The sequence below is a fragment of the Asterias rubens genome, chromosome 16 (assembly GCF_902459465.1).
Source record: "Asterias rubens chromosome 16, eAstRub1.3, whole genome shotgun sequence".
Lineage (NCBI taxonomy): Eukaryota > Metazoa > Echinodermata > Asteroidea > Forcipulatida > Asteriidae > Asterias > Asterias rubens.
This window is the reverse complement of record NC_047077.1, coordinates 10,056,420-10,076,032: the sequence shown is the minus strand read 5'-3', so window position 1 is coordinate 10,076,032 and position 19,613 is coordinate 10,056,420. Positions and strand designations below refer to the sequence as shown.

Here is a 19,613-nt window from a genome sequence, read left to right as displayed (position 1 = left end):
CCTAATTGAAAATAACTCTGGAGAATCACAGCAGCTTAGGGCTTTACACTCCCTAGACTGTTATGTCCTCTTTCTAATTTACAGGCAGTGGACACAGTTGGTAATCACTCAAAATAATTATTAGCATAAAACCTTACTTGGTAACGAGTAATGGGGAGCTGTTGTTAGCATAAAACACTGTGAGAAACTGCTCCTTCTGAAGTAACATACTTTTTGAGAAAGAAGTTATTTTCCATGGATTTGATTTTGAGACCTCGGAATTAGATGTCGAGGTCTTGAAATCAAGCATTTGAAAGCACACAACTTTATGTGACAAGGGTGTTTCTTCTTTCATAGTTATCTCCCAGCTTCGACGACCAATTGAGCTCAAATTTTCACAGGTTTGTTATTTTATGCATATGTTGAGATACACCAAGTGAGAAGACTGGACTTTCACAATTACCTATAGTGTCCAGTGTCTTTAATGGAGCTTTCCGGTAATGGTATGGGCTACCCACACACAGCCTAACAACACTTACCAATCTGGTAGCATGGTGTCACAGTTTGGACACTCCGATTTATTGATTCTGGAATCCTTGGGAGAGTGCCTGGAAGAAGAACATAGTTGACAAATTTAATCACAGAAAGTATTAGTTAATTTACTAACAACTTATAGACAGGTAAGACCTTTTGCACAAAGCGGAAGTCACCTCCTGGAATGCGGGTCTACTATTTCCATCAGTTTCGGAGTCAATTCCTTTGTGCATAATTTTGGCTCCTAAGATAGCGGACAAGGGAAATGCAATGGGAGACTTTCTGGGACGATAGAGGGCAGCAGACTTACCGGGTAAATCCATTGTTCTCAGAATTATGCGCATGTTCAGAACTACGTAAACAATGGGAATTTACCCGGTATGTCTGCTGCCGCCTAGCGTTGGAAAGTCTCCTATTGACTCGATTTGATCACCTGGCGTCACCATCACAATTATCACATAATTTGTACAGAAATTAAAAAATACCTTCAGGTTCAAAACGCAAACACAAACAAGCACTGAAAGAGTACATCATAGTATTATAAGTAATCACACAAGCGCGAGTGGAACACAGAAAAATATAGCGCTTCTGCGTCCCATATCCAACAAGGCCGAAGGCCGAGTTGGATATGGGATGCAGACGCGCTATATTTTCCGTATTTCCCCGAGCGCGCATGTGTTAACGTATTTATCTTCAACATGTTCAAGCAACTTGGCGCGTGACATAGAACACACAAGACGCATGGTAGTGATATTAGCCGTGCAATATAGGTTTTTATCACCACTCCCTTCTGCCAATCTGATTGGAGGATTAGCGCGTACTTGAAGATAATATTCATTATAATATTTTCAAGGCAAACTAACTATAAAGGTAAAATAATCTCAACTGAACTGGACTGACTTACTTGGTAAATATCTCCAATGCTAGAGCCTCATACTGCTCCTGCTGTGACTGATTCAATGCATCAGTAGACTCCAGCTTAATAAAGGCCTTTGAGCATGTCCCAAAGGCCCGGTTGGCACAAGCAGCCAGCCCCAGCAGGGAGTAGATATCAACAGGGTCTAGGATGTCATCGTATTCTCGTAGGTGGAGAGCTGTCTTCATGCTGGCATCTACATAGCCTGGAGGAAGAGAAAATAAATTAAAATCGTTTATTCAGGTAACTGTTAACTTTCATCCAAGCTTTCACATTGAGGCCTAAAAACAGCAGAAAACCTTTTAGCAATCTGTGCTGTTTGAACAGCTGCATGAAATTGGACCAAGCCTTCATATGAGTAAAGGCTTTAGTCAAGTGTTTTGTAGTTATCTAAATTGAAGATTTAAAAGGTAGTTTCAATGGTGTGCTCATGTGATGAGACAGGGAGGCCTACCCAGCGCAGCTACACACTAGATGGTCTGCCTACAGGTACAATTCGAGGCAGAGGCCGCCCTAAGCTGCGCTGGATAGACAACTTCACAAAGTGGAGTGGAAGAAGCGTAGGAGAGCTGAGAGGAGCAGCGATTGAAAGAGACCAAGTGATGGAAGGGACTCCAGGAGTGCGCCCCAATTACAATTTGAGTAGGGGCCACAGACGCAGGTCTATGGTGAATGATGATGACAAATGAAGTGGTTAAGAGCACTGGACTCGAGTTCTGGTGTTTCCTGACCGGCAGAATGAGTGAGGGTTTGAGTCCCGGTTATGAAACTAGCATTCTGGCTGTATCCTTGAAATGGGATGTAGAGATGTAAAATCTATGTGCTGTAATATTTCTAGGGGTTATGATCGAGCATGACAATCTGGGGAGGAAAAAAAAAATGGTGCGACAAGATAATACACTACCGTAAATGAGGTTGGAAAAAGAGCCGTCTTTGTGAATACAGGAATCTTGTCGTGATAAAAGAAACCATCTCAGACACCTTAAAACAGTTTTGGTAAGTTGTGGCCGAGCAGCCTAGGTCACCGAACCTTTGTTGTTGTCAACAGAAAGGTGTGGGTTCGAAACCTGGTCAAGAGCCCTGTGCTCTTAAGCAGGGCACTTAACCATAAGGTCTGCTCTACAAGCCAGTCTTTAGTGGGTTATACTAATGCCTACATCCTTACCAGTTACAGACTGTAAAAGTGGAATCACGCCCCTGGTGACGGTTGATTTGGGTTGACAGTCCATATCATTAAGTATAGCCCGCACCTTAAAGTGACCTTCCGTGGCCTTGTGATGTTAGGCCATATCTCATAAACCATGTGTAAACAAATGTAAAAGGTAAAAGTAATAATTTCTAGTTGCCCCCACCCCCTTCCCCCCTGGTCTATTACCTTGATACAACTGCCTCTGAGCGAGTAAGAAGAAGTGGTAAGCCTCCGCTCCCCTCCATGCATTGTCTATCAGCTTGGTGTCGGATGTTGCCATAGCCTCCTCCTCAAGCAAGCCAGCCAGAGCAGAAGCAGCCTTAGGAATTAAATCAATCATTTCAAAGTTAGTCATCTGGTTTGCTCCAGACCATTACATTATTTGTTTTCATTTCATTTTTATTAATTATTAACTTGACCTGTTCTTGACTGTCTTTGACATGTTTGACTTAAATAATTGTACTTTATTTGTTACTATTCTCCGTTTTCACCAATATTGAAATAAATGTTGATTGATTTGAATTCAATTAAATTATAAATAGAGAGCAGGAGTCAAACCTGCAGCTGCTGGATTAACGTGCCTATGCTTTAAAGACAGTGGACACTTTTGGTAATTGTCAAAGATCAGTCTTCTCACTTTATGCATAAAATAACAAACCTGTGAAAATTTTAGCTCAATCAGTCGTCGAAGTTGCGAGATAATAATGAAAAGAAAAAAAAACCTTGTCACACGAAGTTGTGTGCTTTCAGATGCTTGATTTTGAGAACTCAAACTCTAAATCTGAGGTCTCAAAATCAAATTCGTGGAAGATTATTTCTTTCTCGAAAACGACGCTACTTCAGTACTGTTTTAAGCTAATAATTATTTAGAGTAATTACCAATCGTGTCCACTGCCTTTAAAGCCATTGGACCCTTTCGGCACAGAAAAAAAAAAGAAGTTCACAGATTTACAAATAACTTACAGGGTTTACAAAAGGTAGTGGTGAAAGGCTTCTCTTGAAATATTATTCCATGCAATGCTTTACTTTTTGAGAAAACAGTAAAACAATATCAATTCTCGATAGCGAGAATTATGGATTTATTTTTAACACATGTCATGACACGGCGAAACGCGCAGATACAAGGGTAGGTTTTCCCGTTATTTTCTCCCGACTCCGATGACCGATTGAGCCTAAATTTTCACAGGTTTGTTATTTGATATAGAAGTTGTGATACACGAAGTGTGGGCCTTGGACAATACTGTTTACCGAAAGGGTCCAATAGCTTTAAAGGCTTAATATTTATTACAAAGTGAAGCTTGCAAACAACAAAGAGAAAGAGCCCAGTCTTGTGACAGCAAATTTACCTCAGCTTTCTTTTTGGATTTTGCCTTCAATCTTGACGTCAGCTTCATCTGCTCATGATAACTTTCAATCTGTATGAAGAAATTACACATGATTGATGTATAAACTTGTTTAAATCAAGATACATGTAACAGGGCCACAATTCATGGGACTGCTTACTACAAAATTATGCATAATTTACAGACTGTAGAATTAATTACATTTATTTATTTGAGTATTTATTTGGTTACACATCCAACATGACAGTTAGTGCCAAAAACAGAATGAATAAGAAACAGGAAGAAATGGCCCAATTTCATAGAGCTGCTTAGCACAAAAAGTAGCTAAGCAAAACAAAATTACGCGTACCAGTGTAAGGTTACCAGCCAAACTACCATATGACAAGTACAATTTGTGACTTGTATCCTGCCCAAGTAAAGTCTGCTTAGCAGAAGTTTTTAGGCACTATTTTCTGCCAGCTGTATGAAATTGGTCTGAGGGAATCGAACCAGACCACAGAGAGGTGAGAGGCAGGGAAAGAAACCACCACTATTTTTTGATTTTTTTATACGACAACCAATTGTTATCTTTGTGCACAGCCACAATCATGGCTACATTGTCTTTGTGTCCATTTGTTATGAACAATAGTTTTGAAAACCACTGATCAGGCAGTTATCATAACATTATTTTTATATCAATTAACAATCGCTGTTTCAATGAAAAAAATAAAAAAGCGCTTGAGTTTGTCGAATAAAAGTTGTGCAAAGAGTCACTCAATATTAATATGTTGTTTATTTTGTGTCTTTCTACCAAAAAATGTACCCATGATTGTCAATTGTGGCTGTGCAACTTGTTCATTTGATTGAAGGATAAAACAAAGAATAAATAACTTATTCATTCCTACCAGTAGAGCACCAAGAACATAAATCTTCTTGATTCTAAGCGGCTTCACTTTCTTCTTGGAGTAATCTACGGCAATCTGTTTCAATCAAAACAAGAACAAGAACAGGGAGACAAATAAATACAAAATAAGTAATCCAAAAAGTGCTATGAGCCAATGAGTCATTTGCAAGTTACATTTGAATATTAAGTCTTGTACAATAACTTGCATAGTCACAATGTACCACTTACATTTGAATTCATCAGACTATATAGACATGATAGAGACAGCTGCTATGTGACAATGGCTCGGTAAGCTTTTGTATTGCAACCTCCAGATGAGCCAACCCAGAGGTGGATTTCACAAAGAGTTAGGACTAGTCCTATTTTGAGTAAGGAAGACTTACTCACTTACTCGTCCTAACTTAGGTCTAGCCTCAAGTTTGTAATGTCTCCTAGAACCAGGCATGCAACTGCCCGTTGAAAAAAAAAAACCGTAAGTGTGGAGCGAGGCAGCCGAACCGCCACGGGACATGATACCCACAGTGGTACCCTAGAAAATATTGAGGTTTATTATGCTCTTAGGTGCATTTTCAGCATGTACTAGGCTTATTTTACATGATTGTAGTTGTACACTGTTAATGCCAGGCATATATTAGGCTATTAAAAAAAATACGAAAAAAAACAAAAAAACGCAGAATTCCGCGGAAACGCGGAAGAGTTGCATGCCTGTAGAACTAGTCCTATTAAAGGCAGTGGACACTATTGGTAATTACTCAAAATAATTTTTGGCATAAAACCTCACTTGGTAACGAGTAATGGGGAGCTGTTGATAGTATAAAACATTGTGAGAAACGGCTCCCTCTGAAGTGACGTAGTTTTGGAGAAAGGAGTAATTTTCCACGAATTTGATTTCGAGACCTCGAAAATCAAGCATCTGAAAGCACACAACTTCGTGTGACAAGGGTGTTTTTTTCTTTCATAGTTATCTCGCAACTCCGACGACCGATCAAGCTCAAATTTTCACAGGTTTGTTATGTTATGCACATGTTGAGATACACCAAGTGAGAAGACTGGTCTTTGACAATTATCAATAGTGTACACTGTCTTTAAGTTAGGACTAGTCCTATTAAGTTAGGACTAGTCCTACTAAGTTAGGACTAGTCCTATCTCTTTGTGAAATCGACCCATGGTACCCTGATGCCATACACATTCAGTCAGAATTATGTATTGGTGTAAACTCATTTCTCAATCTTGTGTATACAGATTTATGAAAAACCACAAAAGCCTGGGCTTTTTAGGTTCAAAACGCAAGTAAACAAAGTAGGCACTGAAAGCTATAAACACAGGTTTGGGATTAGACAAACATAATTACTACTCACACTGAACATGAGTTTAGCTGCCTCAATGAAGTGACTAGCTTTCCGATACAGCTCAATAGCCTGCAGTTTCTTATCCTTCTCAAGGAGGTGAGCGGCGTACCGAGCCAAGAGGTTGTCTATCTCCTTGATGCTGTGGGTCTTAGCCAGCTCCACGGCCTGGTCCCACTGGTTCAACTCTACGCAGCAGTCTACCGCCTTCTTGACTTGGTGACATTTGAGGTAGGCAGCCACCGCCTCTTGGCACATACCAACGGTGACGAACATCGCCGAAATGTCCTGTTATAAACATTTTAAAATATTAGGAAACAATTTTCTGACACCTTTCCCTTATGTCATTGTCAACGCAGAAAGAACAATCCCTAATAAGAACACACGATCTGAAAATCATTCTCAGATTCAAATTTTGGGCAAATAAACCATTATCTTTTTTGTTTCAAAGAAAAGTTGTTTTTTCCAAATGCTTGCTTCTAACTGAAGAATTTTATTGCCATTAATTTTCATAGCAGTTACCAAGGGTAAACCTTCAATAGACCCTTTCCATGAAATATGTAAATTGCACATAGCGTGTGCGCACTAACGTTTTGGTTGGCAAAATGAGGGAACATCGCGCTGATTTGTACACGGCTAATGGGTGCATGACGCAGACGCGATTGCGCGTCTGCTTAGTGCACAACTCCATGGCGTTTGCCAACCAACAGGGTCTGTACACATGCGTGAATGTAATTAGCATATTTCATGGGAAGGGTCCATTCAATAGGCTCACTCCTGATACTGAAAACAAAAAAATTCTGGGATGGAATTAGTTTCCTGAGCACCTAACCAAACCCCCTTACTTTTTGGTGGTTAAAGGGTTGGAGTAGTTTTTGTACTATTTGTACAACACAAAACATCAAGTCTACAGATTTACAATAAACTCACACAATTTAAAGATAATGATAGTAGATGGCTTGAAATATTACTTGCTGAGGTTCTGTAGTTTTTCACAAATTAGTAACACAGTTTATAAAATAAATTATTTGGGGCTAAGAGAGGCGAAAAACTATTTCGGCATGTCCAATGGATTTGCGCGACTCTCCCTAAAACTTTGCTCTGTAACTTTCACCTTTTTTTTCTCAAAAACTTGCCAACATATGAAGCTGAAACTTCTAAAAGTAAACTATATTTCTAACATCTTCATTCGCAGTGAGTATGGTTTCATGTGATGGCCAAAAAACAAGACAGAAAATCCAAAATCTCCTTTTCCGGTGTGATTTACCGGTAAGAGTCGATGATTCTCCGGTAAGGAATCAGCGAGTTTCTGCAATCCGATGAAATCCTCCAGCATGTAGTAACATTCAGCTAGTCTCTCTTGGTTGTTGCCCTGTAAGTAGTACGTCACTGCCTTGCCCCACTTCTGCCTGTCGGCGTAGTAGTCTCCGATAGCATTCCAAGCCAGCTGGAGTTGGGTGTCGTCGCCCCCGCCACTCCCTGCTTTCAGGAGTTGGACAACGCGGAACCAGTCGCCGAGTTTGACGCGAAGGTTGACGGCTAGATCCCTGGAAAAAAGTTATATTTATTTTAATCTTTACATGTCTAATGAAAGAAAATTTCCTGCTTTCATGTGTTTCAAAAATAAAAATAGTCGCAAGTTCTGATGCTTTGATGCTTTTTTTTTTATTTTTTTTTTTTATCAACTTTGATGGCAAATTGAAACAGAATTTTCACAGGGTTGTTATTTTATGCGTACATGTATGTGCATGTAGGATATACACCAAGTGAAAATACTGGTCTCTGATAGTTACAAAAAAGATGGTTCAGTACCTTTTAGAATTGAAAACAGCAAAAAGGGTAAATATTTAAACCAACCTTCGATCCATGTCCATGTACATCCTCTCTGATTCCTCGAATCTCTTGAAGTACGCAGCCACCTCAGCACTCCTCATGACCTCACTCTGTAGGTTACCCAGCCGCTTGACAAACTCTATCCCTTGGTAGTCCTTGCAGCGAACGAACGCCTGCTCCGACATCTTCAAGTCTAAATTCTCTAGGGAAGCCTCGGCGAGTAGACGCCTGGATAATTAGACGACAATTTTTTTTAAATAAATTCACAGAGCTTGGGAAAGTACAGAGTATACATCGGTGTAAGGATTAGGCCTGGGCGACTAGTGAAATTGACTACTCGACTAGTCGCGCCCAAAAAAAACTATGATGCCAAAAAGATTTAGCTGTACACATTTTAAAACATTGAGAAAAACAAAGATACGTACAAAACAATGGAGAAGCAACTGGTATAAAAGTCTTAAAGAACAATGGGCATGGAGTATACACAATGTTCTAGCAAATAAAATGGAGGCTGATTAAAGGAACATGTTGCCTTGGATCGGACGAGTTGGTCTTTAAAAAGCATTTGAAATCGTTTGTTATAAAATACATATGGTTAGAAAGATGTTTTAAAAGTAGAATACAATGATCCACACAAATTTGCCTCGAAATTGGGTGGTTTTCCTTTTACTTTCCGAACTAACACAGTCGGACATTGATGGGAGTCAAAAATTTGACTCCCATAAATGGCCGACTGTGGTAGTCGACGAGGTAAAACCAGGAAAAAAAAGGAAAAACCACGCAATTTCGAGTGATACTTGTGTAGATCATTACATTCTACTTGTAATACATCTTTCTAACCATTTGCATTTCAATACAAACAGTTTCAAACACTTTTCAAAGACCAACTCGACCGATCCAAGGCAATGTGTTCCTTTAATTTTGATGCGTGGCAAAGTTTGCTCACCATAGTCTTGGGTGTGGGTTGTCCTCAATAAACTGAGCTGCATCTTCAATACCAACTTTCTCTAGAAGATCTCTCGAGTCGCGAAGAGACTGCAAAGATGAAACATCGTTTTTTGATAGTGTATCAGGGGAGTGGGTGATGGGGTGGTGGTTGATAGGTATTTTTTTTATAATAATCATCATGAAAAAAAAAAAACTTTTATTTTCAACAAGGCGAGAGATTACCTCTTTCTCAAAACTAAAAACTACATGACTTCAGAGGGGGTCTAACAATGTGTTATACTATAAACAGTTCTCTGTTGCTCGTTACCAAGTAGGTTTTTATACAGGGTGAGTCAATTTACATTTGATGTCAAGTATTCCGTGGACACTGGACAGCTTGCAAAATGAGTACCTTTATTAAAATAGACGTAACTCCTCCTAGGAGTGATCAATTTTCTTTCGTTTTTTGTTCTTCTAAAAAGTAGGTTAGAGTGCTTGTTACATGAATGCTTTACTGAACTTTTGAGTGTCATTTGTTTGTTTGTTTGGAAAAACATCACCAATCTTGGTCAACTTCTTTTTGACTCCCCTATAGTTTTAGTAGTTAAATGAACTTGTTTTACCTTAATCTCCATGCCTAAGAGATTGTCCTTACTGGGCGTTTCCGGTGTCTTCAAGATTTCATCCAAGAGAACGGATGTAATCTGGAGGTTCTCAAAGTGACAGATGTAGCCTGAGCTCAGGATGGGTTCCTGTTGGTGCAGGTAAAGGTATTGATACATGAGGATTAATTCAGCCATACGTTAGTAAAAGTAAGGGAGGTGTCTTCAAGATTTCATCCAAGAGAACGGATGTAATCTGGAAGTTCTCAAAGTGACAGATGTAGCCTGAGCTCAGGATGGGTTCCTGTTGGTGCAGGTGTAAAGGTATTGATACATGAGGATTAATTCAGCCATACGTTAGTAAAAGTAAGGGAGCATCTCATGAGTTGGAAGGACACAAACCTTCTAATCTGCCGTATATTTGACTTCCCGAGGGTGCTCTCAAAAGTGATGTTTGAAGCTTTGCATGGGTGAAGGATTGGAATAACCTATAAATCAAAGCAAACTTGTGGGTACAACCATGTAACAATTCACTGTTGAGGGAGTGATGGCTCTGAAAAGAGCGAGTTTGGTCTCGACGTTTCAAACAGTTAACTCTACTCGTCTTCAGGAGAAATCTATTCTCCCAACTCTGAATCATGCCATCTGAAACGGGTGTTGTACTACGTATCACATTTTTTAAAGTCCTCTAAGCCTTACCTCAGGATCCAGATTCCTGAAGATGTACATCCTGGTCTTCTCCATCATGGCAAAGAGCTCTGTGTTATCCTCAGCCCACTTCATATCCCAGACGTCCTTGCGTTCAAACTCCAGCTTCTGACCCTGCACCTCTTGACCATCGCTGTTGACCCACTTGGTATCGAGGTCGAACAGGGTCAGGATACCAGCAATGTCGATGATGGCTAAACGACTAACGACAACAAAAGATCATAGGGACCAATTTTATAAAGCTGTTAAACAGAAAAAATGCTCTGGAAAGTTCTTTGCAAAGCAACAAAATAAGTGCGGCAACAATGTAAATTAAGGAATCTTTTGGTGGTAACCAACTTCTGCTTTTTTACAGGCTTTTTGTAATTGGGCCCAGATAAATCATTTGACCATTCAATTCAAAGAATTAATCCTCTCTGTTCCCAAAAACTTTATTGGCGAGTCTAGTACGGGTGGTCTGGTGCATTGAATTCTAGTTCTGATACGGCTTAAGTTATTGAAGTGTGGGTTCAAATCCTGGTTGTGACACTTGTTTCTATGAGCCAAGCCTACATCCATATGGACTGTAAAAACTATTGTTTCAGCCCAAGGAGTAGGTGGCAACGGCCTCTGGAATAATAGTTGATTGAAGCCCACATCTTGAAGTGGCTCTTAGGCCTTGTGTGTCTGGCGACTTGCATAACAAAAATAAGCAAGGCACTCAACCATAACAGCTTCTCTTAGCCCAGTTGTTAAATTGTGAAAAGCCGAAGGCTGGGACAGCGTTTCTATTTTGTGGTAATAAGGCATTGAATTTGGGCCTAGATTGAACATTATACTCACGCCGATGTGCAGTTGAGAGACAGGGCATGTGGGCGACAGTTGACAGTGTGCTTGTTGACTAGGGCCAGGTGGGGCAACGAGTAGCGATTAAGAGTTCCTGACTCACGGCCGATCATGAGTACTTTATCCGATGCACACACACAACAGATTGAGTCACCTGTAGGCTGTTAAAGGAACATTACAGAATTGGTCAGAACAAACAGTCTTCCTTACAGCATCAGACATTCCCCTACAATGCAGACTTTCAAGACGCCACTCAAATCTCACCCGCTTACAAGAGCTTACTGTACAGTGCCATGAGCAATGATTGTTTTGTTTTTAATAGAATATGGTGCAATACAAATGTTATATAGGATTTGAAACTTTGCATGCTGGAAGTATAACTAAGATGTTTGCGGTAACACCACATGAATATCTCCTGTGAGTAGTGTTGGTTCTGGGAAAAAAAAACAGTGGTTAACGACTCAACGTTTTGATCAGTATGCTCTTTCTGCTGAAGACAATCACAGCATAATGCTCGAACTAACGAGTCGTTAACCAGCGCTGCTATTCAGAACTATCACTACTCAAAATAACAATAGCTTATTCTTATAATAAGTGTACTTCAAAACTGAAAGAAATATTATTGCGCTTTACAAAAAGAGATATTTACATGGTGTTACCACAAATCTCTCTACGTAATAAACGTTACGATTGTTTGATTGAGTCATGGTCTACAATCTACCTCTTCTTCTCCGCCAAGCCTCATCCGCTAGTTCTTTCAAACAACTTCTCAAAACTCATCTGTTCACTTCGTAATTCGTTTTCATTGAACTGATTACCCTGCCTCTCTACCTTAGTTAGTCTTATAATGGTGTCATTGATTGGTGTATAGATACATTGTACTTTATTTTGTTTTATATTTGTATAAATTTTTGCTTGTACAGCGCCATGAGCGTCATGCTTGACGGACCTGAGCGCTCTATAAGAGGCCACTATTATTATCAGGCCTCAAATTTCCCGGCGGCCACGACGGCCATGGCCGCCGGTGCCCTGCTTACTGGCCGTGGTGCCCCGAGAAAATCAGACATTTTCGCGGCCAAAAAGGCCGTGCCCTTTTTCTCCGATGGCCGCCGTGCCCTTTTTGATATCAAAATTTATGTTTTGATACACCACCATCCGTCTGTGTGCACATAAAATCAAACACTTACATGTACATTCTATATTAATACACGCACACAGAGCGCGGTCGGTGGAATGCTCATCACACGGAATTTAAACGGACGGCAGCATATCCATGCAGTGCATGTGTGTGTGCACGATGCAGAACGAACGACAGACGTGCATCCATCATAGACATTGTGTACTCGAAGTTTATACACGGGCCGGATGTACTTGCAACGACCATTTGAGAACAATCGCACTGGTACTCATCTTGCAACACGCGTACCCACGCAATGTTGTCCATGATGGGTACCAGCTAATCACAATTTCGGTTCCATTCGAGGTTGGGCGTCCGCCTATTCCACTGGTATTGGTGCTTGTTCACTGGTACTCGTACATGTTTGTGCACGTGGGCCATGTTACGTAAATCACGCATCATGTACATGTACATGAAAGGTACATGTACATGTATGGTACATGTACATGTATGTCCGTTGAATAAATCTCCGCTCTGCACACAGAGTCAAGTGACAGCTCATTGTTTACGTCCGGCCGTCGCAACAAAATCTCCGCTGCACACAGTTAAGTGACAGTTCATTGTTTACGTCTGGCCATCGCAACAAAAAATGGATGCTTACTTTTACTTCCCATTAATCAATAAAATTAAATACATTTAAAAATACTTGATGTTTTTTTGTTAAAGGAAAGCAAAAGTAATGAAATGGTTCATTAAAATAGCCTTCATGGACCTGAACAGAAATTGTTTCATGATCTTTATTTTTTATGGCCTTGATGCCCTTTTTGAAATTTTAAGTTGGCCTTGGTGCCCTACCCCATGGCCTTGGTGCCCTTTCAAAATTTGACAAATTCAAGGCCAAAGTGGCCTTGCCCTAAAAATCGGGAAATTTGAGGCCTGTATTATAATGGGGAAAAAAGTGTTAGAAGGTTATCTACTAAAAAAGTGAAATAAAAAACACTCACAGCAAATGCTTTACTGAAATCTAGCATGGACTCCCCAGCTCCAGACGGTGTATCATCAATATGGTAGACCCTCTCTCTGCTGTCCTTCTTACGTCCCATGGCCTGGTTGACCTCCATAGCGGAAAGCTTCTTGGGCGTCTTGAACTGCCAGACGTAGAACGCTTCCCTGGAGGCGGCTATCACGTGGGTGCGAGTCACTGCGACGTAAATCGGTTCTAAATCATAGAGGATTAGATAATGATAATAATAATACTTGGTTCTTTTGTAGTGTTTTATCACTAGGCGGCTATCAAGTGGGTGCGTGTCACTGCCACGTAAATCGGTTCTAAATCATAGAGGATTAGATAATGATAATAATAATACTCGGTTGTTATACAGCGCTTTTCCACTATATCACGACTCATCCACAAGGGCCCAAGAGGTAGTGACATCCAATTTCATGGCTCTATTTACTGTAAACAAAGAATCAGCACTTACGGATGACAGAAGAAAGGAATTCTAGGGTTTAGATACACGTATGCCAAGGGCATTTCACGGGTTTGTAGAAAATTTTGGCTAGTGTGCATGCGTACTTCATTTTCCTAGGCATTCTTTACACAGCTAGCGTAGAAATTTGGCGTTTGCACAGTAAGTGGGGAGTGGTGACCAAAAGCGCAAAATATAGAGGTTTAAGCAGACCCATTAAATTGGGCTGATACTCTACTTGATCACTCAACCATGACATATACTAAAAAATGAGAATTTCCGTTTCTACTCACCCATATCAATGTACTTGGATTCCAGAGGTGTTCCGATGGAGTTACACAACACAAGTACATACTGTATAAAAAATAACAGAAAAACTCCTGGTTATTGACAAAAGATGATTGGTAGAAAACCACTGAAGGGGCTCACGAATTGACCAAATTTGGTAAAAACACACCAAAATATGGATTTGAAACTTTGCATGGTGGGAGTATATTCAGGTGAGGTTTGTGGTAGTATAATGTGTAAATCTCTTTTTGAGTAGTGGTGGTTCTGAAAAGAACCGGTGAGTTGACAACTCAGCAAATCAAACATCAATAAACTTTAATGATCAGACGTCGATTTCACAAAACTCTTCCTAACTTAAGACTAATCTTAGTAATTAGGACGAATCCCAACCCTGCACTGTAGCATGCAGATCCTAAGTTAAGACGAGTTACTCGTCCTAACTCGATATAAGACGAGTCCTAACTCTTTGTGAAATCGACGGCAGCAAATGTGGCAATTTCCCCATCCAAAGTAGAACTTTGACAAAGTTAGTACATTTTTAACAGCAACTTTAATACTTGTGTGCATGTTTAATAGCAGTTGTAAAAGCAAATAGTAGACCACACTCAACAGTAACAACATATTTCACAAAATATAGAATAATTACATGAAAACCAAAACAAGTGAGCTGCAGCCAGTGTCCCTGATTAAAGCAAGCGGCCACCACCAGTAACTGTCAAAGACCAGTATCTGAACTTTGTGGGACAAAACCTATGGGCCCTACATTTGTTAATGAAAAAGCAAACCTGTGGAAGTTTAAGAATCGGCTATTGCATTCTTAAGAAAATAGTTTCATATTTTTTCAAACATCAGATTTTTGACTTGTGAGATTTAAAATTACAGGTGTAGTGATACCTCAAGAAAACACCATGTACAAATGTACTGTTTCAGGTGAAAGTATTTCACCATTAACAGGAAGTTTTCCACTGTTACCATCTTTATACCATGTGAGAAACCTTACCAATCTTAATGCACAAGCTTAAAGAGGAAATGAGTTCCACCATAAAAAAAAAGAGAAACAGAAAACATATATCAAATGCATTTCCCTTGGGAAGTGAACTGAACAAGGTTGGCAAAAGAAACGTTGGTGATACACAATCTGAATGTACACAGCAGTAGCATAACCAAGGGCACCCAACCGTCAATTTCACCAAACTCTTCCAAACTTAGAATTAATCTTAGGACTTGGGACGAGTTCAGTTTCGTTTCCATTTACGTTAGGATGCATTGAACCCATCCTAACTCAAAATAGGATTAATCCTAGCATTTCTTGAAATCGCCTGCAGGTACATCACTTTTCCCACACACAAAACAGCTTGACATTTTACCAGCATTTCCCACGTTAGTCAAAAATCACACAAAACAAAAAGCTTTCAAACATCACCACTTAAGAGTAATAACTCAGGTGATATATACAACCTCAAAAAGAACAAACATGCATTGTGAACACTTCAAAAGGTGTAATGATGGGATATTTCAGAAATGATTCTTTTTCTGTTGTTCTCAGTGATTTGAACAGATAACAGAAAAGGACCGGTGAATCTTAGCAAAGATTTGTAGGGAAACCAAAAGGTGTGATGGAGCACAAACAAAAATATACCTGCTGCAGATCTCCAGCATCCTTTATGAAGAGATGGGAACATGAGAGAGAGAGAGTGACAAGATTTATGGTACAAGAACAAAAGAAAAAATATCACTTGCAGCCAAATGAAATCGTCTTGTAAAGTGTGCAAAAATGTTGATCACGATCTTTTACCAAGTAAAACCGTTAAACCTAGCACAACAATGCTCTGTGCCAGAACTTTGTATCTTTGTTTTGGGTTTAAATCTAAGGTCTTTCCAGCGAGACGCAACATTTTAACAATTTAAAACTCGCACGCAATGCAAGAACTAATTTATGTAGAATTTGAAACTTTGCATGGTTAAAATATGATATGGAAAGGTTTGTGGTAACACCATGTAAAGATTTTCTTTAAATGAGTTGGGGTGGTTCTGAAAAAAAAACTACCCCAATGCATTTAGAGATAGTCGTTACAGGGATGTTACCACAATCCTTTCCATATGGAACCATGTTACCTCGGAGATACAACATTTGTTGCACTGACGAGACAAAATGATGGAAATAAATGACAAAGATTACTTTAAATGTGACTGGTACTTTTAGTTTTGAAATAAAACTATTTGGAGATTTAATATCTCGCTCAACTCAAGGTTAACATCAAACATGTCAACGAGAAACCAATGAAGCAATTATTTTTACAGTCAATTTATGATGATGGTGATGAATGATGATGATTATGGAAACATCAATCACTAAGATTGTATGAAGTACATAGTGAAAGTTTATAATATGAAACACAGAATAAAAACACATGCAAAATGAATTTTCGAGTGTCTTTACAAACCCACCCATATTTTAAAATCCTGACTTTAATCCCATTATAACATTTGTTTCAGTCTCAATCGAATTTAAGAGGGAATTTGAACTCATAGAATAGTACATGGTACATGCACAGTCTCCCTTCAGGCATGTCAGGTCGTTTTCTCGCTTTTGATATTCAAAAAGCTTGCAAATTAGAGCAAGTTTGAGTGCGCACATTTAGTCCACCAGTGGTCGACCACAGACTAGCAATGCACATGCGCAGTGACATACTCACGCTTCATTCTACTTTTTCACTAAAGTGTCACTGGTTCCCCTCTGCACTTAACACATGTTAGAATGGAACATGCTGTTGGAACCAGTGAAGAAACCATGGGCTTGAGGCTGGTTCCAAATGGTCAACCACAGTAGTCAACCAATGGTCGACCAGCCTGGGTTCAAGTAAAAATGGTCAACCTTTAGTTAACCATTGTGCACGCTCGAACTTGCTCTTAATTGTTCAAGTGAATGGTTTCAAGCGGATGGTCAACTCACTGGCAAGGGTTACCGAGGGCAGGTCCTTGAATCTTGTTCTTGAAGGGGCACAGGAAGAAGTGAATTTCTACTGGAACCTTGCAAAGAAAGGGCACCACAGCCAAACCCAGGGCATCACATCAACTGCTGTGGGTGCCATGGGTTAATTTGAGGACTAGAAGATTACACGAAACAGTTTGTAAATTCTATTCACCCAAATTAGATCCATGCCAATGGTGCTTAAGACACCCCCCCCCCCAAGTAAACAAACAAACAAACAAACAAACAAACAAACAAGCAACCAACAAGGTCTCACCTGTCCTGTGTTTTCATCAGCTCGTGTAGCAAGTAGACAATGATCGCCATATGCTGTGACTGATATTAAATTACGCACATACTTGATGTAGCGCTGACAAAATAAAAAGCGACCAAAATAAATAAAAATTTGACATTTTCCGTAACAAAGAGGTTGCCTTTTCCATTTTCAGACCTGCGAGGCATTTGCTTCTTACAATCAGGGCCAAATTTCATAAAGCTGTTTAGCAAAAAAGTCTGCTTAGCAAATTCCTTTGCTAAGCAAAAATAATGGGTTGCGAAACAGTCGCAACAGTGTAAACTTTAAGGACAGTTATCTGGTAACCAGTTTCTGCTAAGCTATAACTGTCTGTGCTTAGCAATTTTGTTTGCTTACAGGTTTTATGAAATTGGGCCCTGGGAGATTGTGTACAATCAGGGAGATGTTTAGAATTGCATTCAACATAATAGGGAAAAAGTTTCCATAATCGGGGAGATTTGTAATTGTTCATCAAAAGATGGATAGACTGGTTTATTTTCAGGGAGCTTTCCCCAGAGTCAGGGAGACTTGGGAGCTCTGCGGTTTTTAAGCCAAATAGAGAGTGTAGGGTCGTGCCATAAAATAAGGGTTATCACTTAGTGTATCCCAACATAAAATATCAAATCTGTAAAAAGTGTAACTCAATTGATCATCTAAGTTGCAAGAGAATAATGACAGGAAAAAAAACACCCTTGTTGCACTATTTTGTGTGCTTTCAGATGCCTACAAAAAGGCTTCAGACCTCAGGGATGTGATTGGCTGTGATAGGCTCGACCCCTCGACAGTGCACAACTCTACATCGCTCTACATAGGCAGAGACATAATTTTTATTGTAGAGTCTCATGGCCGAGTGGTTAAGAGCATCGTATTCAAGTTGTGATGCTACATGTAAGTCACCAGAGTGTGGGTTCGAATCCCGGTTGTGACACTTGTGTCTTTGAGCAAGATACTTTGCTGTAACTGCTTCTCTTCACCCAAGGGGTACCTGCGAGGGTAAAGGTTGATATTGTGAATGAAAAAGCCTTCAAAGCACCACGGAAGCTCGGGGCTGTATACTCCCTATTGGGAGCTGAGAAAGGTTAAAGGGATGAAGGGATGTTATTGGCCCAATGACCAGGGTACTTATGTAAAGCTTATTGATACGTTTTTTTGTGAAGTGCACTATGTAAGAACTGGTTATTGTTATTGTTATAGACCTTATGCACATGACGTCATTTCAGTAGGGCGCCCTCACCTAGAGGTCAAAAGGAGGTTGTTCATTGGCCAATACTGTGAGCTGCCCGTACAAATCCGTGCGTCTCGATTGTTTCGTCACCGTTTTTCCTCTAAGATGGCGGCTGGATGACGTCAATGCATAAGGTCTATTGTTACACATACCTCGCCAGTGGTGGTCTCCCAAAATACCACACACTGCTCTGTACGCGCCGGCTTGGAGAAGGAGTACACAACAGTCTTATCACAGTATCCCCACTTGTAGTCTGGCCTGATGTTAGCAAAGTAGATGAAGGAGTCCACGGCTAGAGCGATGCGTAGACCACCTCCTTCCCAGGAGATTGATGTCAGCTCCTTCCCAGGTACCTTCAGAGTACGCATGTGCTGTAGTATTGATTGGGGGGGGAAAGAAGACTATTCTGCATGAAGAGAATATTGGCCGCGAGTAGGAATGGATTTTTTTTTTATTAGGCCTACTGATGTGAAGAGGTTATAAACAATTTGAATCCTACGTTCTATGCACTGGGATACATCACTTTAATCGTTCCCACCGTTGGTCGTTTCCACGCAGCGCCCTGTACAATAATACAAATGGGCCTGGGAGTGAGCAGAGCAAGGGTGCGAGGATGTAAATACGCTGGTACTAGGTAAAACTATACATTCCTCTGCATTGTGCCACCGGGAACAGTGGCATAACAAAACATTTTACAATTGTTGCACGCTGTGACGGGTCCATGGTGTACAAATCCCATGGACCCCCGTCACAGCGTGCAACAATTATTTTGTTATACTTTGGTAACATTATTATATTCCCCATAGTTTAATACGCATACAAACAGTTGTACAAGTAAGAAACAGATCTTCACTGTTCCCTATTACCCACGGCTGCTCCGTACAAAAGCCCTGGATATAAACCAACAGTGGGAACGATCAAGGGAATGTACAACGGTTAACAAAACTTATGTTACCCCCCGCGCTATCCAGCCATGGAACATGCGTCTTTGTGTCACATCACGCTATTGGTTCTCGACCAATAAAACTCTACAATTTGTTACCGAGTAAAACAATTCGGTTTTGTACACTCTCAAGGGCAAATGGCACACTCGGTTTCGCCTTAGGAGCCATTTGCCCCCTCGGGTGTACGAAACACCATGGATCCGTCACATCCTGCAAGAA

The 19,613-nt window shown here is 40.2% G+C and overlaps 1 protein-coding gene across 2 annotated transcripts in view; it reads right to left on the bottom strand.

The window, feature by feature from the left end:
• LOC117300910 (WD repeat-containing protein 35-like) overlaps window positions 1-19,613 on the bottom strand; it is a 28,534-nt gene that overhangs the window by 968 nt on the left and 7,953 nt on the right. Inside the window, exons 9-25 of one of the 2 annotated variants that reach the window (XM_033784775.1) lie at window positions 18,603-18,821; window positions 17,208-17,300; window positions 15,599-15,619; window positions 13,965-14,025; window positions 13,207-13,421; window positions 11,083-11,246; window positions 10,252-10,462; window positions 9,574-9,702; window positions 8,970-9,058; window positions 8,048-8,251; window positions 7,458-7,737; window positions 6,203-6,478; window positions 4,846-4,920; window positions 3,965-4,033; window positions 2,805-2,937; window positions 1,418-1,634; window positions 519-587 (exon numbers count right to left, since the gene is read on the bottom strand). In XM_033784775.1, coding sequence (XP_033640666.1) covers window positions 519-587; window positions 1,418-1,634; window positions 2,805-2,937; window positions 3,965-4,033; window positions 4,846-4,920; window positions 6,203-6,478; window positions 7,458-7,737; window positions 8,048-8,251; window positions 8,970-9,058; window positions 9,574-9,702; window positions 10,252-10,462; window positions 11,083-11,246; window positions 13,207-13,421; window positions 13,965-14,025; window positions 15,599-15,619; window positions 17,208-17,300; window positions 18,603-18,821 — 2,525 coding nt within the window. The remainder of the gene's footprint in view (window positions 1-518; window positions 588-1,417; window positions 1,635-2,804; window positions 2,938-3,964; window positions 4,034-4,845; window positions 4,921-6,202; window positions 6,479-7,457; window positions 7,738-8,047; window positions 8,252-8,969; window positions 9,059-9,573; window positions 9,703-10,251; window positions 10,463-11,082; window positions 11,247-13,206; window positions 13,422-13,964; window positions 14,026-15,598; window positions 15,620-17,207; window positions 17,301-18,602; window positions 18,822-19,613) is intronic. The other variant, XM_033784776.1, reaches the window with a different exon arrangement.